This window comes from Cavia porcellus, unplaced genomic scaffold (genome assembly GCF_034190915.1).
Source record: "Cavia porcellus strain 051 isolate PalLab524CR breed Dunkin Hartley unplaced genomic scaffold, mCavPor4.1 scaffold_29, whole genome shotgun sequence".
NCBI classification, from domain to species: Eukaryota; Metazoa; Chordata; class Mammalia; order Rodentia; family Caviidae; genus Cavia; species Cavia porcellus.
In genome coordinates this window covers 9,586,918-9,613,213 of record NW_026947512.1, presented here as the reverse complement: position 1 = coordinate 9,613,213, position 26,296 = coordinate 9,586,918, and the positions used below count along the sequence as shown (strand labels likewise).

Sequence of the window (26,296 nt, the reverse complement as noted above, 5' to 3'; positions counted from 1 at the left end):
AAATGGCTTAATTTCACGTGAAGAATCAGCAAGGCCTCATCCCTCAAAAATAAAAGACTTTTCTTTGAGAAGAGCGCTCCACAGAACCATTTTGGAGTGCTGCATATGGATTTTGTTCATAATATTGAGTCCTCCAAGTGCTAGGAGACTTCTGCAGCCACTATTCCAGGAGGTCTGGACACTGCTTCAGCTGGTGGCAAACCTTGATTGTGAGCCATGTAGTGCTAGTTTTATCAGCAAGCCCAGTGCAAGAATTGTAAGGTCAAGGATGCTTGCAGTCGGATTCCAAAAGAATGTCCCAAGAGCCAGGCAGTGTGATTCTGACAGATCAATGCCTAAAGCTGTGACACTGAAGGAGAATATACAGTGGAGACCATAGATCTTTAGAAAGCTAGGAATGTGGCATGTCTGAGGCAAGTTTCAAGGAATGAGCAAAACCAGCCCAAGACTGTGCAGGCTGTAAGCACAGCAATGCCACAGGGGCAGAGTTATGCAAACGATTTGTAGTTCACATGTGTGTACCACCCAAAATATTTGCAGTTCTCATGTCTGTTCTTGGTGCCAAATATAGAACTATGAGATTTAGTATTTGCCCACTGCATTGTGGTCTTGCTTTGGACTTATTACTTCTATCCTCCTATTCCTCCATTTTGGAATAGGAATGTTCACCCTCTGCCTTTGTATGCTGGCAATGTTTAGCTCTCGATTTTTTTTTTTTTTTTTACAGGGGCTCTGTAGTGGTTGATTGATTGTGTCAACTTGAGACATTTAGAACCTTAACTAAATGGGTTTAGCAACTCTACACTCAAGGATATAGAAGACCTGCCCTAGAGTGGCTCATCACCTGGAGTTATAAGAGAGGAGGAGGAGGAAGGGCGAATGCATTCCATTCTTGGGAGAAGCTCCAGTCTTTGCCTTTGGTTTGGATGTCGTCTCTTGGCTTTCAGTGCAGACTCTTCAGCTTTCTGGCAAAGACTCTTCAGCCTTCCATCATAGAGCCTTCGGTCTTCTGTAGCACACCCATCAGACTTCTGGTGTGGACTTGCATGAGACACTAGGGTGAATTCCAGGCCTTGGATTGAATCCTTCTGCCTCCACCATGTAGACATCCTCTGCATGCTTTCTCATCTAACTCTGTGGCTGACCATCGTAAGCCAATCTTGTCAAATTTTATACATTTGTATATTTCATGCTTTCTGTAGTAAAACCCTGACTAATACAGGCTTACATCTAAAAATTTGCCTTGAGTCTCAGAAGACACTTTGGACTTTGAATATACAGCAATACTGAAACCGGTAGGACTTTCATAACTCTTAGAGGTGAACTAAATGCATTCTGCACTATGCCATGAGTTTTTTGGGGGTCAGGGGTGGAATGTTATGATTTATGTGTATATGTCCCACCAAAGGCCTATGTTATTAAAAGTGGGGCTTTGGGAGGTGATTGCATCATAGGAGCATGATGCTCATCAGTGCTATGCTTTTTTGTCAATATATTGTGCTTCGAATCCAATCATCTATGGACTGAAAATTCTGCAAACTTTGAGGCAATATAAAACTCATCCTTCTTATTTTTCAGGTATGAGATATTGTGTCTCAGTTATACTTGTCCTCTTAACAATGCCACATTAAGCAGAGTTTAGACTATGAAAAAGAAACAAACTTTTTCTGGTATTTACTGGAAAGGGTCTCTGTTGAGTCGATTAAAGGACAAATGATGAAATTAAGCTTCAGAGTAACTGTGCTAGATTTCCTGTTTCATGTATTACTCTGATCTGTATCCTAGCATATGGTTTAGCAAAAAGAAAAGACTTTTTCCACAGTCCCACTTCTTTCCCTAAAGATACCTTGAAGGGATATCCATTTTGAAATGGTATTTCTACATAGACTGCTTTTCAGAAATTGGAAAAATTTCTTTAATGACATAGCTCAACACCATGCAGTCTTTTTCAAAGGAGTCTACAAAAATTTCTCAGCAGGAGTTCCTTTAGTTCCTTTAGAAAGTCAATTTTAACTTTTTCATCTCAAATTCCTGGATGGTAGCTCATTTTCCTGCAGTCTCAAAGCACACGAAGAATTCCACAGTCACTTACAACGTCTCTGCTATTTTTTTCAAACAAAGGGAAAACAAATCCCAAATATTGTTGTTGGCTTCCTCAGGGTCTCCATAGTGTTAAGGATCACACTATCCAGAAGCACATGTTTCAGAAATAAGAGGCATTCAGGGTCTGAAAATGTGTCCATCTTCATTTCCCTAGTCTGTTACATGTGTACCTAAGGAACTTGTCATTGTTCTGTGTACTTTGTCTCATTTCCAGCCCTGTAGTCAACCCATTCACCCCTCAATTGCTTTGTAATCAAGCTGTTGCCTCTGTTTAAGAAGATCTCTCTATAGCCCCCTATTCATTTTCCACAGCTTTCTCCTAGTCTCCTTTCCGTCCTCTCTTTCCTTTCTGAATATTGGACTCTATATCCTGGATTAATCTCTGTTCTTGGTCTCATATGTTTGGAAACTTTCTGAGGCTGCAGATTCCCCTTCTGAATTTTGTGTGTGTGTCTTTCTGTGGAGCTCTAGCTCAGCCACTTCTTCAGTTTTTATTTCTTTGAGGAACTGTCCAAAGACTTCTATCTCCAGGTCAGAACTTTCTCTTCTTTCTTCCTCCATCTCCAAGGCTAGCTTAAGAGATATTAAGCATGTCCTCTGTGGCAGGCACAACTAACTGTGTATCAGGGAGTCGTATTTCTCTTCCACAGTGCACAACTGTCAGGAAGCTTTTCTCAGCCCTCTGGTTCCCAAGTGAGCATTTTGATCCTTTCTTTGCAATGAAGTATGATCTCTGTCAGTTTTAAGCAGAAGTGATTAGTGGGCAATCTTTTCTTACCTACTAGCCAGCTGAGTACAGAGGACTCTAAGGCTATAAGGGAGGGTCAGGACCTGGAGAGTTGAGTTACCATTTTCCATCTGGAGCACTAGTACTAGGTCTTAGTTGGCAAGGTTGTTTAAGCTAGTTGTTTAAGCTAGTTTGGCTTAGGATTTACCTCTTGAAACAGAAGGCTTTTCCCTGCTATATCCTCAATTTGTGTACCTCTAGATATTGGGCCTTTATAGAAATAGTCAAAGCCAGGGAAAACCCCAGACATCTTGACTTCAGGTATCTTGTACTTGATTTGTACCCAGCTGATTTGCCTCTATCCTGACACTTACAGTCTGCAATGACTTTGATCAAGTTCTTCAACTGGTCCAAGTCTCAATCTGCCTTTATATCCATAAGAATAACAATGCTTATAACATCTATCACCGATGATGTGACACACAACTACTGCTTAGTACAGGAAAACAGGGAGCATCACACACATGTTAGTTGTTAGATTAAAATTTGATCCTGAAACACTTATGTCCTAGAGTCAGTTCTGATATAGGACTCCAGGTTTTAACTCAGGTTCTAAATACTGAAAAGTACTCATGTCATTTTTCAACTGATTTCCAGTAGGGAAAAATAATGGTTTTTCTTATATGTACATATTCAACACTTCTGGCCAATAATTGTGTGAGACAGACAGACAGACAGATAGATAGATAGATAGATAATAGATGATTGACAGATAGATAGTCAATAGATGTATTTATTTATTTATTCCATGCAGAGAAAGTCTCCAATTCTTTGTGAGTACTGCTAGGGTATCCTATAATTCAATTAAACTCTGATACTATCTAGATATTATTAGCTTAGATCTCACAGGTTAAGGCCTCACTCCCAAGAGACTGCCCTCCCTCAATTTTAGGTGCTAACTCCAAATAATACATGTCATGTTACTCACAGCTTCCATCTAAGTTAGCTGTAAATTGGAGATACTGACAAGACAAACCTTTCTCCTTGGTTTTGATCATTTGCTAGAATAGCTCATAGAACTCAAATACAATTTAGTTACTAGATAAGCAGTTTATTACAAAAGGCTTTCACTCAGGAGCAGCCACGTGGAAGACATGCAGAAAACAAGATGTGAGGACCGGGCACAGAGCTGTCATGTCTTTTCCAAGATCATCGCCCTTCCAGCACTTCCACATGTTTGCCAAACTGGAAAATCTCCAAGACTATCATTTTGGGGGTTTACTGAGGCAATATTATATAAGCATGCTGATTAAATTATTGGCTGTTTGCAATTTAAGTCAATCTCCAATCCTTCTATTCCCTGGAACTCAAAGAGATGGGTCAGAAAGTTCTAACTCCTCAAATGAATAATTGATTCTTCTGGCAGGCAGCCCCAACCTTAAGGGCTTTCCAAAAGTCACCTTATTAGCATAACGTCAGGTATGGTTGAAAGGGGGCTTGTTATGAATAACCAAAGATGCTCCTCTCACTTTTTCCTTCCTATCACTTAGGAAATTCCAAAGGCTTAAGGTACTGCCTGAGAGGAGACGAGCCAAAATACAAATGTTCCTTGATGTTCAATGACTAGAAGTTGAAAATATTATAAAACAAAAATGCATTTAATACATATAGCTTACCTAACATCATTGCTTAGACTCATCTATCTTAACATGCACAAATGACTTACTGATCCTTTTCTTTTCTTTCTTTCATTTTTTTTTTTTTGAGTTGCAGGAATTGAATTCAGGACCTCAAGCTTGTCAGGCAGACACTGCACTGCTGAGCTATATCCCCAGCCTCAACAAATGATTTGCATTGGCTTATGACTGGGCAAAATTATCTAACACCAAGCCTATTTTACAATGATGCATTGCATGTCTTGTGTAATTTACTGCATGCTGATCAAAAGTGAAAAGCTGAGTGGTAATGTAGATACGCTTTTGTTTTATGGTAAAGTAAAAAAGAAATCCTAAGTAGGACCATCAAAAATTGGGGACTGTTATACATTTCCTATGAAGATTCATAATACATAGACTTTTTTATTTGAGGTGAAATTGTGACCAATAAACTAGAGTTCCCTCATTCTTTTTTAGGCATAAGTGCTTTCCTCCTGCTCATTTCCTGATATCATAAATTAAGTCTGTTAGTACACCACTCAAGTGCCCCATTCTTAATGCACCCACAAGTCTTCACTGAAATGCAATTTCTTTGCATTGCTTTGAGCCACACTTCTTAAATTATAAAAGGTGGCAGTTTACAAAGAAAAGGTAAAAATACAGGATTGATATAATATTATAGGTGAAAGAGTTTTGCCCTATAATACATTATAGGATATTATGGTGGTAGTTCAATATGGTAGAAGGCCAAATTGGGGATGCTTACTCTGACGGCCACTTCCTACTCCTTCCCCAATTACACCTTCCTCCTTCCTTTCCCAGTGTATACAAAGAAAATTCCAATCAGCTCCCCACATGTGTCATCAGTGACTACCCCAAGCACCACTTCCAGTCAAAGGTCACATATATCCTACACCCCCATATCCGGGCAGAGAAAAAAGCCAAACCTTGCAGGTTGTGGGTTCCTCTCCAAGTCCTTTAAATAAAAAGGCCATTTTTATTTTTTCTTATATTCTGCTACTTTATTGCACCAGAAAACTCTAACAATAGGCAGTAGAAATATTATAGGCAGTCAGACTGGATGAAGCCTTTGAGAGACTTAGTACAGAAGATAAGAGCACATTACAACTGGCTGGAGATACATCTTTCAAAAACCAGGCCTTAGTGTGAAGATGAAATAACCAGGCCTAAGCCATAAATTGCAGATTACCCTATCATTGGTATGCTTGGTGATCAGGACCTCCTGATCCATCCTTTCCTTAAAACATCATTTTAGTTTAGTTTAGTACATTGACTACATGACCTATTTTCTCATTGGATCAATATTACAATATTACCTGTATACAAGTATAAATGACCGTACTTGTGATCTTACTGGTTGATTATAGTTTTGATCTCTGTTGTACCCACCTCATGATTTTGCTGTATAAACCTTCCTCTTTGAAATGGGATCTGCCACAATACACTGTTGGCTTCCCTCCTGCTTCTCAGGAGCTAGCTCTCTCAATAAACCCTTTCTACTTTTAACCTCCATTACCCCTTAGAATTCATTCTTCGATTTTGAGGAATATGAACTTCATGTATCTGACACATAGCAGGTTGGGAATTACATTTATTTCCTCTATATCATTTGGAGGTTTGCACCAAGATAATTGGGAGAAGATAAGAGTTTGCTTTTGTTTCATGGATTCTAGATTGCATCTAGTTTAGATAATGAGAAATTATCATCCTTGCTTTTAAATTGCTTGTACCTTATATTTTAATGTCTTGCTATTTTATGCATTTTTTATTAGCATGATGATAAATTTAAGTTGAGAACATTGGAAGAGTATGATTTTTTTTTGATGGAACATTTCACTTTTGCATGCAAGGTCTTATATTCGTTCCTATTTTGTCTGTGCTCTATTTGGACTTACTAGTTGTTGAATTTATTGGTGTTCCTTGCTTGACCTCTTTGACTTGTTTTGACTGTTGTGGTTTATTGTCGTAGGCATCAGAGCTAGTGAAAAGTAATGTTATCAAACACTGATTTCTAATGATGGGCAAGCAAAGTTACAAATTGCTATTACATTTAGAGATAAATACCACATTGTTAGTTTTAGAAGGCCAGAATACAGGCAACCAGAGGAACAGCCTATACCTTTCAGAGCTCAAGTAGTCCCTACACAAGATCCCTACCAGTCTACCTACCAGACAGAGATTAGAATTAGAAATATCTTCAGATATATACTCTTTTTTTTTTTTTTTTTTTTTGGTACTGAGGATTGAACTCAGGACCTTGTGCTTACCAGGCAGGTGCTTATGCCACTGAGCTAAATCCCAGCCCCAGATATATACTCTTGAAGGTCTAGGAAGGATAACAATTAAACCCTTCAATTGCTTTAAGTTGTCAACTATTAATCAAGAGAAAGATGAGACCCCTCTGCCTTCTTAGATCATTTACAAGAGGTGTTGATGACATATATATCCCTGGATGTTGGGAGCTGCTAAAGCTAGAAATTGACCACACCTGTGGAGGGTGACACAAGCCCTGTTCACCTGGGACAAACCACAGAAACAAGTGACTCTAGGCCCCAAAACATCAAGCTCTTAGATTTCCGTAAATGCAGATTACTAGGCAACGAGGTGTTATGTGACATTAAGTTGCTCAATATATGTAATAAACACACGGCTTTGATATGTTAATTCCTTTCTTCCCATAAGGAGAGAGGGCTCCAACTGACCTCAGCTTTCATCTTTTGTCTTTATTTTCCTATCTTTTTGCCACCTTTCCAGCACCTGATAACTTTAACTGAGCCCCAAGTGGCAATTCCTGCTTTTTCAGCCCAGAGAAATTTTTCTGAATTATAGGTCAGAACTTCTGCCACTCAAAGAGAGGAGCCATTTTCACTTTCTCCCTTAGTACTGGCACTAAAAGAAGCCAGATGGACAAGGAGTCCATGGAGGGTTTCCAACCGGTGTACCCTTTTTTGGAGTTAAAGCCCCTAATAACCAAGGACAAATTATACATTTTTATGAAGCTGTATGAGTTTAAGTCACTAAAAGAATAAAAAAAACAAGCTATGCCTACCTATGGCCCTATACCCTCTTTCACCTGGAATTTTGTAGAGCTCCTCGGACAACAGATTATGGCCCCAAATAATTGGAAAGTAGTATCCAAAGTGTGTGTAAGCTTGGGGGATTACGTTCTGTGGAAAGGAAATATTTTTTTGATTTGTTCAGCTCAGTGCTGCTTACAACGTAGCCATTATGAAAGATAGGTTCATTGGAGAAGATGCCTTTGCTGCCACAAACAATCAATCTACTTTTGAATTGCAAGTATATGAGCAAATTAAAGTAGTTACCATGAGAGCTTGGAGGGAACTTCCTTCAAAGGGTGAAACATCCCTTGATTTGACTTCCATTCATCAGGGTCGTGATGAACCTTTTCAAGATTTGTGGCACGCTTATGGCAGGTTATGAGAGAATTATAAGAGACACAGGGACTAGCAAGTTAATTTTTTAACAATTGGCCTGTAAAATGCTCATAAATGATGGAAGGAGGCTTTGAGAGCCTATATGAAGTGGGCTATGCTGTCTGTGATGTTTCAGATTTGTGCAGATATTGGCCTCTCCTATATACAGGGGTCTGCCTTGGTAGTATCTGTTACTCAGAATACTCACTCACAGCCAAAGGAAAAGGAAAAAAAAAACAGTTACTTGTTTTTGTTGTATGAGGAACATTTCACCCAAAGCTGCTCTGTTGCACCTGTAAGAACAGTCAGCCATTATCTGTCTCTTCAACAAAATGTTCTAGTCCTTGTGCAAACTATTGATGAGGGTATCATTTAGCAAGTGAGTGTGAACCCAAAAGTGATGTAGAAGGCTGGGGACTGCCTCAGCCCCACCAAACCATCAGGGTGCCTTCCTCAATTCCTCCACAACCCATTCATTTGCCAACAAGCACATTTCTGACTTCTGGTAAATGACAAAAGACAGTGGAGGCTTGGACGTCAGTCCCTCCTCCAGATTCATACTAACTCCTGAAATGGGATCCCAAATTATTCTCACTGGAGCTTATGGGCCTTTGCCTCAAGGAACAGTGGGACTTCTGCTAGGCTACAGCAGTCTCATTTAATAGATCTACAGGTTTTGCCTGGTGTCATCAATGCTGAGCATACGGGGAAATCAGGGTTATCATTCAGTCTATTTAAAACACTGTTCAAATCACTTCAGATTCTCATATCACTCAATTGGCCATTTTTCCCTTGACAATAATTGGAAAATCTGCGCATAAGGAAAGGGGATCCTAGGGTTTTGGAGCTTCTGATGCCTACGAGTTCAGCAGATTAAGCAGTATTGTCTGAAATGGAATTGATTATTAAAGGAAAAGCATTCAAAGGACTTTTAGACACAGATATAGATGTTTCAGTTATTGTCCAATGCCATTGGCCTATGGCATGGCTTCTGGATGTAGCAACTGCAGATTTACACGGGGTACGTAATGTTTCTTACCCTAGTAGAAGTGCTAAATTGTTGACCTGGAAGGATGCAGGAGGCCATTCAGGATGTTTCTCATCTTATGTTCTCCCCCATACACCAGTAAATCTATGGGGATGTGACATATTACAAGATATGGGGGTGTTTGGGGTTAACGCTAATTCCTTAGTGACTCATCAGACTCATCAAGGTTTTCTCCCCACTTAAGTGCTTGGCTTAGTAAATATAACCAAAAAAGGAGAGAATCCTTTCCAACAGACCCTAAAAAAGATTGTTTTCACCCGGGATACTCTCCTTCACATTTTTTAGGAGGGGCCTTGGTCTCTTTCCAACCCCACAGACAGCATCTAAGATAACTTAGAGGTCTGATGACCCTGTTTGGGTAGATCAATGGCCCCTCACACTGGAGAAGCTTATAGCATCTCATAGTTTGGTCTGTGAGCAGATGATAGCAGGACACCTAAAATTCTCCAAAAGCTCTTGGAATACCCCAATTTTTGTAATAAAAAATTAGAAATGTGAAGATTGCAATAGAATTTATGGCCATTAATTGCACAATAGAATCTACAGGAGCACTTCAACTAGGATTGCTCAGTCCTGTAGCTATTCCTTTTTCTCTCATGGTGACTGACTTAAAAAACTGGTTTTTAACATTTTCCCTCCACTCTCAAGATAAACAGTGTTTTCCTTTAGTTTACCCTCTATTAATTATTAGGCCTTTTTGCTACTTCCAAATATGATGTCTAACACAAGAAGTGACAAATAGTACAGCCCTATGTCAAGAGTTTGTGACTGCAACCATTTTGTCAGTCCTTCAGGCTTATCCATCTGCTTATTGTATTCATTATATGGATGACATACTAATAGCACATGAATCCTCATCCACTTTACACTAAGTGTTTATCCAATTAGATAATGCCCTTCATAGCACAGGCCTAGTTGTAGACCCTGAAAAGGTGCAACTATGGCATTTTTTGCATTTTTGGCTTACTTCACCCAAAAAAGACACATTGTGCCTCAAACTGCTCAGATTTAAGTTAATCATCTTGCAACCTTAACTGATTTTCAGACTATACTTGATAATGTTAACTGGCTCTGCTCAGCTCTTGGGCTAACAACTCATGATTTAAGCCTTCTCTCTGACATTGTTAAGGGGAATACGGCCCCCATGTCTCCAAGGACACTTATGTAGAGGCTAAAACTGCCTTGGACAAAGTTAATCTGGCTCTCTCTAAAAACCAGCTCTATAGAGTTGATCCATTTTTACTAATATTTTAAATTTTTTTCCAAGTCAGCCTATTGCCACTGGGGTCCTTTGGGAATCTCAAGGCCCTTTACAATGGTTACATATGCCATATACTCCACATAAAAAACATTACTACCTTCTATGGTATTGTTGAAGAACTGATTGCACATGGGCAATAGCGTGCTATTCAGCTTTTTGGTTGCGAGGTGCAAACTATCATTGTTCCTTTTTCTTCTGTTCAACAAAAGTGGCTGTGGGAATTTTCATCCTCTTGGAAATCTGCTTTGGCTAACTTCTATGGTGTTGTTGATTTTCATTATCATTCAGACAGTTTAGTTCAATTTGCCTGCCTCACACCTTCATCTCTCCTTCAAAAGTAAGTTTGGTCCCCATAGCAGTAGACGTATTGTTTTCACAGATGGGTCATTTTTGGGCAAAGGAGGTTAGGTAATGACCTCCTCTTCCCAAATTCAGGATATGAGTTTTTCTTCTGAATTACAAGCTGTCATATGGGCCTTTCAATATTATTCATCCACTTCAATTAACTTCTTTGCAGACAGTGCTTATATCTGTGGTGTGATGCACCGTATTGAACCGGCATTATACACACTGGTCAAGAACATCTTTTGCATCTATTTCACTCTCCAATGTGTCATTTAGTCACACTATGTTACCTGTTTTCTCAGTCATTGTATTCTCATTCCCAATTCCCAGGCCCTCTCACTGAGGAAAACATTGCAGTAGGCAGATTGCTGGCTGCTGTTACTGTTGCTCCCTCAGATGCCATTCAACAGGCTTTTGCCTTCCATGCCACCTTTCATCAGAACACTTCTCCCTTTTGCAAACAGTTACATTTAATCCTGGAACAGGCTCAGCAAATTGTTAAGCAGTACTCTTCAAGAGTAATACATCTTCCCTCACTGTCTATGGAGGTTATTCCCCAATAGTTACACACAAATCATCTCTGGAAGATGAATGTCACTCACATTCTTGAGTTTGGTTTTATGCTAGGTCTACATTTCAGTGGGTACTTTCTCAGGATTTATTTTTCTTCTTTCACTCACAAAGTGGCTAAAAATATTTACTGCTTGGATGTCTTTTGTACCCCTGGATGCCTCCAGGCACTTAAGACTGACAGGTTCAGCCTACACAAGTCCTGCTTTCCAAATGTTTTGTAAATTTTTTTTATATTTTCCTTATTACAGGAATTCCTTATAACTCTCAGTCAAGCAATTATTAAACATGCTCACCATACACTCAGAACTTCAATTACAAAAACAAAAGGAGGGGCCATTCCCAACAAAAATTCATACCTCTTAATAGACTTCACTTGGCAGTATATACTATTAATTTTCTTACCAGCCAGTCCAGCAAGATTGAAGGGCCTCAAGACACTTTCTACCTTCAATTTCTGGCCAGACTGTCATCTCCATGGAGGAGCCCAGGTAATCATGGCTATAGAGGGAAAAGAAAACAGTCTATTCCTGAACACTAAAGCTGTCTCTCAGTCCTTTTGAACTAACCTTGATTCAAGCCACCATACTTCAGTGAAAGGAGTCACTGGAGAAGAGGTAAATCATTATTTCTCACAACATTTAGCATGCAACTTGGGTAGCTTTCTCTTCTCTTAGTACTTTTTGATTATGACTGAAGGTCTAGTTCCTCTCCTGGGGACAGACATCTTATCTGGTTTGAATACTGTAATATACATGCACTCAGGTTGGATACTGCATCCTCCTCATCTAAACAGAAATAAATCCTGAAGTATGTGCTACTAAAAGTAAAATATGAAGAACAATAACAGCTGCCCTAGTATAAATATATCTTAAAGATTCCACTGTTTTTTTGCACCAGAGACAATACCGTCTAAAGCTTGAAATTAAAAAAGGACTATTGCCTGTAATCTACAGCTTAAGGACACAGGTTTGCTTATTACCTGTAAAAGCCCCAACAATATTCCAATCTTAGGAGATAAAAAATGCAGTGGAGAATGGAGGTTGGTACAGGACCTTAGATTGGTAGATGAGGCAGTAGTGCCAATTCACACAATCATACCTAACTCCTACACTCTCCTTTCTCAGATCCTGGAAGGAGCTGATTGTTTTTCAGTGTTAGCTTTTAAAGATGCCTTCTTTTGCATTCCTTTATGCACAGAGTCCTTTGAAAATCCACATAACTAGGCTTTTCAACTGACTTGGACTGTGCTTCCTCAAGGGAATCTGTGACAGTCCTCATCTTTCTGGGCAAGTGTTTTCCCACACCTTGGCATATTTTGTATTTTCCCAAGTCACAGTCTTGCAATATGTAGATAATATACTGTTATATGCCTCTTTAGAAGAGTTGTCTAGCCAAGATAGCCATGCCCTGCTGAATTTTCTAGCAGATAGAGGTTATAAGCTCTTCAGGTCTAAGGCACACTTTTCAGTCTAGAGGTAAAATACTTGGGCTTCATCATAAGCTAATGAGATCTGAAGACTGGGAGAAAAGAGAATTAAACCAGTACTTTCCTTTTCTCAGTTCAAGACCTTAAATTAGCTAAAGGGATTCCTAGGAATTGTAGGCTTTGCTATCTTTGGATTTTACAGTACGGTGAGATCATATGACCCCTCTATCAGCTTATAGAAGAAACCAAAAAGTCAGGTACCTATTTTTAAACCTGGATTACCAAACTGCATTCCAGGAGTTTAAACAAGCACTTCTAAATACCCTGCCACTGAGCCTACTATGAAGACACCATCTCAATGTTGATGGAAGGTGGAGAATAGCTTTGGGAGTGCTTATGCTGGACGGAGGAACTGCTTAACAGCCTGTAGGGTATCTGACTCATACATTCGACTTTGTAGCAAAGGGGTGGCCTGTGTGCTTTAAGGTTGTGTCTGCAATAGCTCTCTTGGTACCAGAGGCATCCAAATTGACGTTAGATGAAGATATCACCATATGTGTATCTCATAAGTGTGTCAGGACTTCTTTTTTCCAAAGGGAGCATATGGCTATCAGACAACTAACTTCTCAAATATCAGTCTCTACTTTCAGAAGGACCAAGCATTTAATCAAAGAAATGTTCCTCTTTGAACTGTGCCACCATTATGCCAGAAAGGGAAGTCTCATTGAAAAACATGACTGCAAACAGGTAATTCTTCCTGCATACACAGCCAGAGAAGCTTATTACTTCACCCGTCTCTTCCAGACTTAAAGGGACAAGAACACATGACATCTACCATGGGCCTTTATATAGACGCTCTGGATAATATCTCTGACTGACGATCACAATTACGACACCCTATCAGAAGGGTGGCTGCCCCTTCCCGCCTCATGGGAGTCAGGGGTACGTCTTCAGAGGAGGGGAATATTATAGAAATATTATAGGATGCCAGACAGGACTAGGCCCTGAAGAGAGTCAGTAAAGAGGAAGAGAACATGTTAAAACTGTGACTGTAGGCACATCTGCCAAAGGAGAGACTTCAAAATAAAGATGGAATGGCCTTGCCTAAGTGGGTCCTCAAGGGATAAACAATAAATTGAAGATTACACTATAATTGGCATTACCTGCTCCAATAAAGTCTAGATAGACATTAGTCACCCAAGTGGATGATCAGGAACTTCAGATCTGTCCCTTCTTAAAAAGGTCTTCATTTTTTCCAGGTACACTTGCTATCTGACTTGATTTCCCATTGAATCAATATTACCCAAGTGGTTATACTTGTACTTTTCTTGGTTGATCACAGTTTTGATCCATGTTGTACCCGCTCTATAAAACTTCCTCTGTGAAATGGGGTCTGTCACAGCCCGTTATTGTGTCCCATCCTATCACTCAGGAGTTGCCTCTCTCAATACATTTTCCCTAATCTTAACCTCTTTGTTCCTTAAAATTCATTCTTTGATTTTGGGGAATAATAACTCAGTGTATATGACATCCACTAGGTTGGCATTACATTTATCTCTTCTAAATCACTAGCATTTGTTCCTGGAATATCAAGTTCACTGAAAGGCTTGATAGTGTTAAAATAAGCATTGACAGATTATAGAGTCAAATGAAAAATTTACTTATTTATTTATCTAGTTATTTATTTGCATATAAAGTTTACTTGTTTATTTTTAATGATACAACATGGGGTTTACTCTTTTGTCTAGACTAACTTCCTGTAAATATTAGAAACACTACCCTAAAAACCATAATTCCCCTTGCAGAAGCAAATTCATTTTTACTACTCATTTAATCCTATGATTTTGAATCCCCAACTCTGCTGCAGTGTGCCAGTTTCATACTTGGATGTTTTGCCTTTTTGTTTTTGCTTTCCAGGAATGGACAGTTAGAATATCTTACACAAGTAATAGGAAAAATTTAGTTTGGCAATACAGTAAGGCAACCATTCCTCCATAAGAGAGCATTTCTGGAAAGTTTTTAGAAAAATTTTTTATGTTTTTTGTACATTATTCTAAATAAATAAATAAACCTGGAAAGTAAAATATTTTATATAAAAATAATGAATATTACTTATAAATATAATCAAGAAAATTAAATTTTATAAGGATTAAAATTGTACATGATCAAATTTATATATGAAAAGTTTATCTTACATAGACTTAATAGTAATAGTTTTGCAACAAAGAAAACTCACAACAAATGAATCTATAACCGATTACTATCATACGAACAAAAGTTCATCTATAAAATCTTGTTTTAATCAAAGAGGTGAGAATTGATTTAGGAAAAGTAGATTTTAGTAAAAGAAACATAAATATAGAAAACAATGAAAAGTATTTGACAGTATTTATAGAGACTAGTGAAAGAAGTGACTTAATAAGTTTGCCTCTTGAGATCTTATCAGTTTTGGAGTAATGTTGATTTCATGATTATTTTTAATTAAAAACCAATAAACTTTATCTTTTAATGTTTGTTTTCATAATATGAAGTCCAATTGTTCCCTAGGATTAAAAGTGGGGCTTTGAAACCATTTGCTTGATCAAAGTAATGTTAAAATTAACCCAAACAGTGGGCTGAAGTATTCTGGATCTTTGACTTGCTTGTTGTATGGCAAAAGCTAATTCATAGCCACATTTCGTGGGTACTGCTTTGTGCATAGCATTGTGCAATGCAGTTCATGGTCCATGAAAGGTTCATGAATTCTTCGGACAAAATGTGTGATAGGTGTTAGCACCTCCCTTTTGCCGGTATAGAAACTTTACATCAGCCTGGTGAAGTAACTCACTCGAAAATGCCCACCTCTTTATGGATTTGTCTCCCAAGACCTCTTCTCATTCTGTACCACTGCCATCTACATAACCGCTATCCTAGGACAAAGCCCTTGGGCATCATTGACATTCAATTCTCAGTTCTGTTAATAAGTAGTGGAACACTGCATTAGTGTTCTGAATAATTTGTTACCATCCTTATAGAATGATCATATTATTATGCCTATTGTCACATGACTTCTTGCAGAATCTCTTTATGTGAGTTTATTCCTCTTCTCTTCCTGACATTCAGCTTAGCCATGACTTACACTGTCACAAGCAAGAATGACCCAAGTTTCCCTCAAACCAAACCCTTCAGAATCAGTGCATGTTTCTGCCATTGTCTACTTTCTGTTTATGTAGTCCTAAGCTTTGACATTGTCAATATTCTGAGGTAGATACGTGTTGAAAGTGGTAGTGGAGATAGAGATTTGTCCTGTGAACTGTAGGATGCTTAGTATCATTCTGACTTCTACCCACTAGATGCCAGTAATACCCTCCTCTCAACTGTGACCACCCAAGATGTCTACAAATATTAAAGCACCCTGGGAGGTGAAGTCATCCCTAGTTAAGAACTATAGCTTTACCATGATAATGACCTGCCCAAAGAAGCTGTGTTTTTATCCTTCATTTTAGAATCTAGGTTTAGATTTTAGAATCTTTTTCTTTCTTTCTTTCTTTCTTTCTTTCTTTCTTTCTTTCTTTCTTTCTTTCTTTCTTTCCTTCTTTCCTCTTTCATTCATCTATTTATCGTATCTATTTATCTATCATCTATCTATCTATCTATCTATCTATCTATCTATCTATCTATCTATCTATCTGAGAGGCCGACTATGCTATACATAACACATATGAGAAATAAATCTTTTTTCATGTAAGTCTCTTAGATTTTGGGGTTGTTACATAACATAACATAACATAACATAACATAACATAACATAACAAACATAGTGAAATCTGAATGCTATAGACTTATAGCAGGAAGAGCAGGGGCATCTTATAGATCATCATATCATGCTTTAAGTTAGTTTAATATATATATATATATATATATTATGATGATTAATAAACCATCAATTAATAATTGAGTAGTATTAAAAAGATCAATATTAGTCAAATAGACAACCTCAGATTTACCAACTTTGTCTTCTTACACCTGTTGGGAATTAATAAGTTAAGACAAGAGTAGTTTCCTATTTGTATAATCAGTTAGTTTTTGTCCCTTAGTTGCCAAGGGGGACATGATGGATCTGGGAAGCAAGGGTAAAGGTATTGTGGCATTTGTAGAAGTAGATCTTGCCCCTGACTGTTGCTATTGGCTGGGGATCACATTTCTCAGAGCATTAGAACCTCACCTGAATACTTTACAGAATGCTTGAGTCAATTACTATATAGAAAGTGACTGCAATGATGCCTATCATATTTTAAGTAATAAATGCTAGCTTACTGTTGATATTATTACTATCTTGGAGAAATTAATAAATTCTAAAATTTCAGCACAGTACCACATTTAAAAATTGCTTGCATTTAAGTATTTTATATTCACACTATGTATTCGAATATTTGTTCTGTTAATTATGTGACAGTGACATGTATGTACAGGGCATGTTTCTTTCCACCATAACAGAATTTAGAAACACCCCACAAGCTATCCTGCTTCTCAATGTCTGAGTTACAAATGAGGTTACATTTGAAATTATGGCTTTCTTTAAGGGCCAAAAGAAATATCATAGATATTTATATGTAGTACTTGAATATCTGATAAATTTATAGGAAGTTAGTACTTGTTAGCTTTTTTTGATAACAATAAAAAGACAAAATCTTAGAAAAAGGTTGGTCTGAAAAAAAATTATAGAGAATCTCTCAAGTGTGACCTGAGAGAGTAACAGTTCATTAATGTACCCAAGGTCAAGTAGCTGTTATATGGCAGAATAGAGGCATAATCACTGACCAGTGTTCAGTGGTGATTGGATATTTGATTTGTTGGGGTCATTTGAATTAATGCAGTGGTGTTTTAGCCAGCTGTGTGTCCCATCCATTCTGTTTACAGAAGTCCCTTCAAAATCTAGTTAAGGTGGTCAGTGGGAAGCTCAGAGACAGAGGGGCCTCTAAAGGCAATCCAGCAACGCCACACACACCCTTTTGGTCCTTGGGCACCACCAGGGTATAGAGAGAACACTGTTCAAAATCGAAAGACCTTGATCCAGCCAGGCATGGCAGCATATCCCTGTATCCCAGCATTTAGAGAAACCTGATTCAGGATGATTACAAATTCTAGTCTTGTCTGGGCAATTTAGCAAGCCCTTGTCTCAAAATAATGAATTTTCAAAAGGGTTGGGAATGTAGTTCAGGGGTCAGGTGCCCCATGCTGGTTCCATTCCTTCCCTCTCATCTTATGAGGCATCATTCAGATATTGTAACCTTTTAAAAATACATAATGACAAATGCATACAATCATCTACCACCGCCACAATATAGGTAGAGAACAGTACTATAATTTCCAAATCTTACTTTTTTATTTTTTTCCCAATCCTCAGGTCCTGGCAACCACTGGCCTATTCTCTGCCCCCGAAGTCTTGCCTCTTTCAGACTGTCATAGAAATGGACTCTTGCATTGTGTGATTTTGGCTTCTTTCACTTAACATAATGCATGTGAGATTTGTCGTGGTCATGTTCTTATTATAGACTGCAGATCTGTGAGTCAGTTTTTTAGCTTCTTTGATCCTTAGTGTCTTTACCTATAAAATGGGCACACAACTTACTTAGCATTTATGATGTCTGCCTTGGAAGAAAGAATGTACACACATGCATTAGGTAAGAGGAAAAACACGTGTACAAGTCTGTTACTCTTTTGAGGTTGCCCTTTGAAGAGATTCCAGGCACAAAAGTAGCCCTTTTTGTAGCCTAAACTCCACAGAAGCTTTGTTTGCTGAGTAGGGCAGGAACTGCCATCACTGTTAGACTTTTCTCCAACTACAGGACTATGTGACATGATTCAAAATCTTACAGGAAACATTACCTAACACGGACTGTACCCAGGAAATATAGACCTCTCCATCATATTCCCCCTCCTAGGCATGGGAAAGTCTAACCTGTCTCCAGAATACTTTTATCTCTTTGGGTGAAAATCAATTTTCAAAACACAACTAACTAATAATAGTAATTGTATTGTGGAGAAAATAGGATTTTCTAACATAAGGAGCACCAAGCAGTTTGACAAGAAGACAGGGCTTCTCTTGGCTCAAAGTCACAGGGAGGAGTGTGAAAGCCAGATTTGCATTGCCTTCTGAGTGCTGTGTGGTTGTGAGTTGCAGAACACAAATCACCAACATGTATTTGCTGGGCACTTTTGCCTGGCTGTGGAGCACTGGAGGTCAGCCTTTGATTTTTCTTTCCCATCCAATGACATGTGCCTGGCAGATCATCAAAACTAGTGAAGATACAGTTCATAGCCAGACAAGGAAAACAAACAGCCGGGGTAAGGGGGGGGGGTTGATACTATCTGGTCCTGCCGTTAATTATGTCACTTTGCCTGATCCACGAAACAAGGGGGTTGTAATATGTTACCATGGAGTCTCAAGTTATCTCCTGAAGGACCCAGTTAGGCTCCCAGCTCAGAGCACCGGGGAAGAGGGAGAAGAAAGTAACAATCCCGAGCCTTCCAGTGAGAGCCTTCAGAGAAGCTCACTCTTTCCAGCACTAGCTGAATAGGATTCCAATAAACATATTGCTGAAATGTTTGTTTCCGGGTGTCATTTTAGACTGCAAGTAGCTAAAACAGATCCGGCTCCTATATATAGATCCTGCATTTGGTTGTGTTCTGGGAGGCTTTTATTACTACGCTCCTTGGCTGGCACCCAGCTGCGCTCTTCCCTCAAGGATGAGATTTTGGAATCAGAAAGTCAAAGAAGATCAGTGACCATATTAAGGGGTCTCTCCAGTTTCTCTCTCTCCCTCCTTCTGTCTCTGTCTCTGTCTCTGTCTCTGTCACTGTCATCTCAGTCTCTCTCTCTCTTCTTCTGCTAATGCTCCATTCTGCAGGTGAATACCAGCATAGACTGGTTTTTTTCTTTCCTCAAAGCCCCCTAATAATAATGATGACAATGCTGATGGACACTCACCAGCCCCACAATGACAGAAAATATAAGTAAACACCACTGATATCCTGGGTTTCAAGGGAACGTTGTAGAATCTGAGCTGAAATGATGTATAGAGTGTCACAAACAGTCCAATCACTAGGTAAGAAGACCTGGGACCCTTTGTGGATAGAACAAAGAGAGGGGCTCCTGAGGGTGGGATGCTTTGGGAGAGTAGCTGAGTGCCTCAGTTCACTGATGGGTTCTCCAGGGAACAATATGCTAGGGAATGAAAGGTGAGAGAAGGGAGTGGAGGTGGGTGTTAGAGGAGAGAATGCTCAGGGAAGGAGGAGGGGACAGGAGTTTCCCTATAGAGGCAAGGTTAACGCCAGGTTTCCAGAAAATGTGCCTGGTCACTAAAGAGACAGTCCCTCTGCGGTGTGTCCTTTGTTTTCTCTGCCCAGTTCACAGTAGCTCCCTCCACCTGCTCTGTGGCTCCTCCACGTTCACCGACAGGAATCTAACTGCTCTCCTGGTCTCCATGTTTTATGTGCCTCACCACCTCTCTCTCTTTTCCCTCCCTCCCTGGCTCCTTTCTCTCTCTTCTCGCCCCTGTCCCTCTCTTTGCAGTCCCTTCTCCTCTCAGCCTTTCTCTGTTCCCCAGTCCCTCTGCCCTCCCTCTTCCATCCCAGTCCTTTCCCCTCATCCCTCCCTCCCGCCCCTCCCTTCCCCTTTTCTCCTTTCTGTCCTCACTCCTCCCTCTTCCTTCCCCTGGCTTCCCCCCTCGCCCCCTCTCTCCCCTTCTCCCCAGTCTCTACTTTCCCATCTCCCCATGCCCTCTCCTGTCTCCTCTCTCTTCCCTCATCCCCTTTCCCTCCCTCTCCCTCTCGTCCTGGTCCTTGTTTATCTGTAAGCTCCAATTTCTAGCCTTATAGATTTACCTGCAGAGCAAGTCACCGCTCCTCTTGCAAAAACTGTTTAAGAAATCCATATCCTCTCCCTTCATTCCTTGGGCATTTCAGAAATGATATTCCTCCCCCAACTACCCCCGTCAAAATAAAATGAATTCAGCCAGCTCCTGCTGTGTGTCCTTAAATTCATTCCCTCTAGCTTCGCTGGTTTGAAAGCCTGTACCCTAGAAGGGGCCTCCTGCATTTGCTGGCAACCCTGCTCGAGTCTGATCGCCACAGATAGTGCTTTGGAGTAAAAAAAGGGGGAAAAACCCTCTCGTTGGAGATTTCAAAACAGATTCTACCAGCTTTCAAATCTGTGCACTTGCCAAGTGGCGGAGTTTGAGGGAGAGGGGTTGAGGACTTGGGGTGTGGGTGTTTGTCATAAACAAATAAGCAACAGAATTTATATATGTATAAATTTGGGCTTCCCTTGGCATGTTTGGTGTCTCTCTCCCTGGCATCCAGGGTGGGTGCTGTGGAAGTCTGACTCCTCTCAGACTTTTGCTTGGGTTCGGGGTGTGTGTGTGCCTGTGTGTGATGGAATTGAGGAGGGGGTGCTGTGTTTTTGATCTGATTCACTTGACAGATTCTTTGAATCCAGCCTACCTTTCCGCACATGTCAAACAGATGGGATCATTGTTAAAAGCCTTGAGAGCAGGGCTGAGCGGTGGGTAAGGCAGGGAGAGGGAGACAGGAGGGGCAGGAGGGGAGGGAGGGGGCACCTTCTAGTGGCTTTGTGTTTTCACACATTGGAACTGACAGGAGCCCTTCTTCTCCGTGGGTGGGGGAATGTTTGGGGGTATGGGGGCTGATGGAGGGGGTGGAAAGAGAGAGAGGTGGGGTGTTGGTGGGCAGGGTTATGATGTCACAGCCAAAGTTACAACAGGAGGAAAACACAGAAATGGTTCAACATTTTTTTTTTAACTTTGGACTGCCAAGAGCTGAAGGAGAGTGGTGAGCAAAGGAATGAAGGAGAGAGAGAGAGACAGAGAGAGAGAGAGAGAGAGAGAGAGAGAGAGAGAGAGAGAGAGAGAGAAACTAACTGGAAGCTTGAGTTTTGTGTTGCTTCTTGAAATCTTATGAATGGATTACTAGCAGCTGAGAGCCAGGAGAGACCTATAGGGGATGCAAGATCACTTACACACTAAAAGGGGGAGAAGAGCAGGCGGAATCCTTCTTCCTTGCTGTTACCCCTCCTTCCTGAAATGAATGGTAGGAAACCTTTATCAGAGGGTCTAGGGGTGGCATGGGGGAGGGGAGTACTGCCTTCTCTTTTTCTTACCTGACTGTCTTCCCTCCTCTTGAACTAAGCCTGGTCTTCCCACTTTTCTTCAGCTCTCTCTCTCTCTCTCTCTCTCTCTCTCTCTCTCTCTCTCTCTCTCTCTCCTCTCTCCCTTCTTCCCCTCGTGTCCCTCTGATTTTCTTTACATCCTCTCTCCACCCAAAGAAGCCTCTGTCTTTATTCTTGATGGGCTTCAGAAAAGAAAAAAAAGAAGAAGAACCGAGTCAGAAAAGTGAATAGAGCTAGGGAAATGAGAAAGAGAGGCGGTCCAGGACTGAGAGATCTCTGCTCAGTAATATCCACGTGCCTGCTGATAGCTTCTTTGGGGACTTTGAGGATTCAGAGGATGCTACACAGGGAAGCAGCATGCCAGGGACAGGGTGTTTTGTATGCAGCTTTTAGAAAGCAAATAGACCAGTCATTATCTGGGTTAGAGGAGTTTAGAAGATAATGAGACCCAAAGCAGAGGAGATAGTGTGATCTTACTCCAAAGTATGTGGGCTGTATGTTTTAGGTGTGGGCAGCACAGGCAGTGACTTTGAAAGTGCGAATCATTTGCTTGTTCCTTAGGTGAAGGACCTAACCCATTTCTCTACCTGTTTTGTGACACCTGTGGTCAAACACACTTGCTTGCCTCAGCAGTTAGCACCCTGCTCTGTATGTGCCCGTGTGTTTGTGTACATGCGCATGTGTGTAAAGGGTGGGGACTGGGAAAGCTGGCATCTAAACAACTAGGCTAACATGACAGAGGTTAAAATCCAAGTGTTTACTTCCCTACTCTCTGCACTCACTTGAGATCAACTGAAAAAATAATTCTTTGAGTTCAGCTGTTCAGTTTTGTAAATTACTTATTTTGAGCATCTCATTTGTTTATTTGCTCACTCAGCATATGGTGACTTTTACTAACTTAAGATTGAGAAACTCCTCAGGAAAAAAAGAAGATTTATGTGCTATGAATTTATGGGATTTCCATTTAATGTGTCGCACAGCAGGATAATTGATTTCTTCTTCCTCCCAATGTCCAACATGAAGTGAATTTGGAGTATTGTTCTTCTAAATGATTGATTGAAATAAGAAAAAATACAAGAGGTTTATGTCAAAACAAAAGAAGGAAGATGTGAGTGGCTCCTGAAAGCTTAGAGTGGGCTTATTAGGCAAGTCTGATCAAAATGTGTGTGTGTGTGTGTGTGTGTGTTTGCGCGCGCGTGCGTGCGTGCAAGAGGAGGGGGGAGAAAACACAGGAAGGAGTGCTCCAAAACAGTATTGATTGTTTGCTATTGATTGTGTAGGCTGCAGCTGCTGAGAGAGAAAGCCCGAGGAGATGTTTCCTGGGGAAACCAAGGGTGGTGTTTGTCCCCTGTGTCTCTGAGAGGTGGGGAGGTTTTCAGGAGGAAGGAGGGGACAGGGAGTAGGTGGAGTGATGCACCAAACTTATTAGCTTTGACATCATCATTGTCTTTAAATGAAAAAACAAGAAGATAATTACGGGCAGAGAAAAAGAGAGAGAAGGGGAACAGGAGAGAACAGGTCCCTTGAATATATGCTTTTCATTTTGTTCTTTTTTCATCTTCCCAGAGACCCTCAAGACTACAAGAAGGTGAAATCAAGAGCTGTCAGACTCATTTGGTTAGGAGAACAGCAGACTGGCAACCGGGAGAACTTTACAGAGACTTAGAACATACCAACAAGTTGGAAAGGGATTAAAAAAAAAAAAAACCTTCAAGCATCAACAATACTGAACTCCAAGCTGAGGGCAAGAATCTAACCTGCAAGGGTGGACTGGAAGCTGGATGCAGACCTGACTGAGGACACCTGCAGTGAAAGTTAAGTACCAGCCTGGGCTTCTGTGCCCCCAGATTCTTTGTACATTTTTCATCAATAACCATTGCATTTTGTGTCTCTATAAAAAAAAGTTTTCCTAGGCATTTGTTTTAAGGTGAACATAGGTTGGATTAAGGGTTACAAAAAGAGAAGGTAACATCTAGGGAAGGAAGAAGAGAAAGAAATGAAAACTAGAGAATGAGATTACTTTGATTGACTTCTGGTAGCCAGGGGTATGTGTTTGTGAGTGTGTATTTGAGAGAATCTGGCTTATGTCATATACTTCTAGTATCAGAGAGGGGAGGAGTTATTGAGGAAGGAAGAAAAAGAAAAAGAAGAAACTTGAGCTTCTGGGAAGACATTCAAAGGAAACAAGAGCAATTAACTTCATTCTGCAAGGACTAAAATAGAGGTGGAAGAGAAGTCAAAGGAGCAGAGTGAGAGGATCATACATAGTGGGAGCAACACAGAAGCCACACTGGCACAATTTCCATGCCAGGTAGCCGGAAGAGGTACTCCTTTGGGGCTACTTGAAAAAGTTTGGTTTGTGAACAGAACAGTTTCCCTGGTAACTGCAAATCCTTTGCTAACCATCTCTTTCTCCTCTTCCCATCTCTCTGGTGTGGTACCCGAAATTGACTTCTGGCTCTCTAGGAAGAGCTGTGGGAGGCATGATGTGTTTAAAGATCCTGAGACTAGGTCTGGTGGTCCTGGCTGGATGGGCTTTCGACTCTACCAGCTCTGAGCTAGGCTGGACTGGCAAGAAACCCATGGCTCAGAGGGGACGCCTGAAACACGTGCTTCTGGAAGGAGAACATTGTTGGCTGGGGGCTAAGGTTCAAAAACCCAGAGCTGCTCCGCAGCATCACCTCTTTGGGGTCTACCCCAGCAGCCCTGGGAACTACCTGAGGCCCTTCCCTGTGGGGGAGCAGGGAACTCATCACACAGGACACCGCAAACCAGATGCTGCGGGAAGGGCTGCAAGTCGTGTTTCCCCAGACCTGACTGGGAGTACAGAACTGAGGAGAGAGGTTGAGCAGCCAGCTGCCCCGTGGGTAGGGGATGGTCCTATTGGGCAATCTAAGCTGCTAGAAGATGATGACACTTATCTTGGCAACCAAGGATCCAAGGAGCCTCTAGGTAAGGCTGCATTGCGGGAGAGCTCAGCCAGATTCCCCATTGCTACCAACTTTGCAGACCTGAAGGAACCGGAAGCAGCTACTCAGAGGAAGGGCTGGGCCAAGGCCAGGCATCCTCGGCAGGTGGTGAAGAGGCAGGCAGAAGGTGTGCCTGGAGACCCGGATACTGCCCCTTGGCCTTTCCAACCTTGGCCTGAGGACCCACTTACACACAGGGCTCAAAGCAGTCCATTGGAGGACAGCATCCAAAATGGTGGAGGGAGCCTTGACTGGGAAACTGAGACCTTTAACCCCCAAGGAGGACTGCCTGTCTTGTACTTCTCTGGGAGGCGGGAGCGGCTACTGCTGCGTCCAGAGCTGTTGGCTGAAATTCCCAGGGAGGCGTTCACAGTGGAAGCCTGGGTGAGACCAGAGGGAGGACAGCACAACCCAGCCATCATCACAGGTAATGACTCACCCCTGAGCTTCTGGAGGTCTGGGGTATGGTGGGCTCCGTCTGTGATGCAGTTGGGTACAGGAAGCCACAGGGGATGGGGACAGAACAGGCAAGCCTGGGAGGGCTGGTCAGGGAGAAGCTGGGGCTATTTTTTTCTTTGTTTGTTTGTTAGTTTTTGTTTTTGCACAGCAGGATTCTAGACACTATTGAAAGGAAGATAAATACCCTGTTACCACAGTGGCATTTGACCCACATTTTGACCTCATGTGTTTCTGTACACATGGTGCTTGCACTTTGTAGTCCTTCAACCTAGCTCTCACCTTCTGTAAAAGGAAGGGACTTGGGGTTTTTCATCAAGAGAGCAGGGGTGTTACACTGTTTTTTTGTAGTTAGTATGGGATGATCAGATATCATTGAGAATAAATGCAAGTCCAAGGACCTGAGCGGTGAGTCATGCGTAGACCGATCCTGGCTGTGAGGGAACAGGATGCCAGGTAGACAGTCATCAATCCTGACTGATTGCCTTTTCTCTGAGCAGCCTTGGGGCTAGGCAGAAAGGTAGCACCTGTTCAATGCCCTGGGGTCCCTTTACTTTGTCCCAACAGCCATGTGTACATCCTAGCAACAGCAGGGTCTGCTGGAAGTGGTGAACACTTCCAAGCCAGAATCCTGGCAGTTAGCCCTTGCTGTTGTAAGAAGGTTCTAAAACTGAAACCTTGTGTAATTATGGTGTTAATCAGAGGCACCTGTCTGGGACTATTACCTATATTTATTTTCTGCTATTTATAGATCTTGGCTTTTATGAAAAGTCACCCAGAAAGAGAAGAATAGCATAAAATGAGTCCATTGCTTGGTTGATTGCTAAGCAGTTCAGCTACACCAACCCATGTAGAAAGATGCCCACCCCGCTCCCCAAGATGTCTCCCTTTGCTCACTCAAAATGTTGATTTAAAGCAGGGGGTAAAGATCAGACATCACTCACTGTCTTATTCTCATTTTGCATCCCCTACGAGAGTACTTAACACAAAGTAAGGCACCTAGTAAAATCATTTCATCTTAATTTGCATTATCCATAACCCTCTGACATTTGTCATGATACTGATGGAGAAACTGAGGCAATAAGAGGCATGCCAGAGGCAGACTGGGG

At 41.0% G+C, this 26,296-nt stretch overlaps 1 protein-coding gene and 1 long non-coding RNA gene across 3 annotated transcripts in view; one reads left to right on the top strand and one right to left on the bottom strand.

Annotated features, from left to right (window-relative positions):
* The window catches only part of LOC134473969 (uncharacterized), a 118,740-nt gene extending 98,161 nt beyond the window's left edge, over positions 1–20,579 (bottom strand). For both annotated transcript variants that reach the window (XR_010044477.1, XR_010044478.1), the window contains exons 1-2: positions 20,460–20,579; positions 11,570–11,665 (exon numbers count right to left, since the gene is read on the bottom strand). This is a non-coding gene — a long non-coding RNA (uncharacterized LOC134473969). The remainder of the gene's footprint in view (positions 1–11,569; positions 11,666–20,459) is intronic.
* An 826-nt stretch (positions 20,580–21,405) lies between these two features.
* Positions 21,406–26,296, top strand: part of Pappa2 (pappalysin 2) — a 253,321-nt gene continuing 248,430 nt past the window's right edge. The window contains exons 1-2 of the mRNA XM_003474655.4: positions 21,406–21,683; positions 23,329–25,158. Of these exons, the coding sequence (XP_003474703.3) occupies positions 24,246–25,158 (913 nt within the window). The 5' untranslated portion in view covers positions 21,406–21,683; positions 23,329–24,245. The remainder of the gene's footprint in view (positions 21,684–23,328; positions 25,159–26,296) is intronic.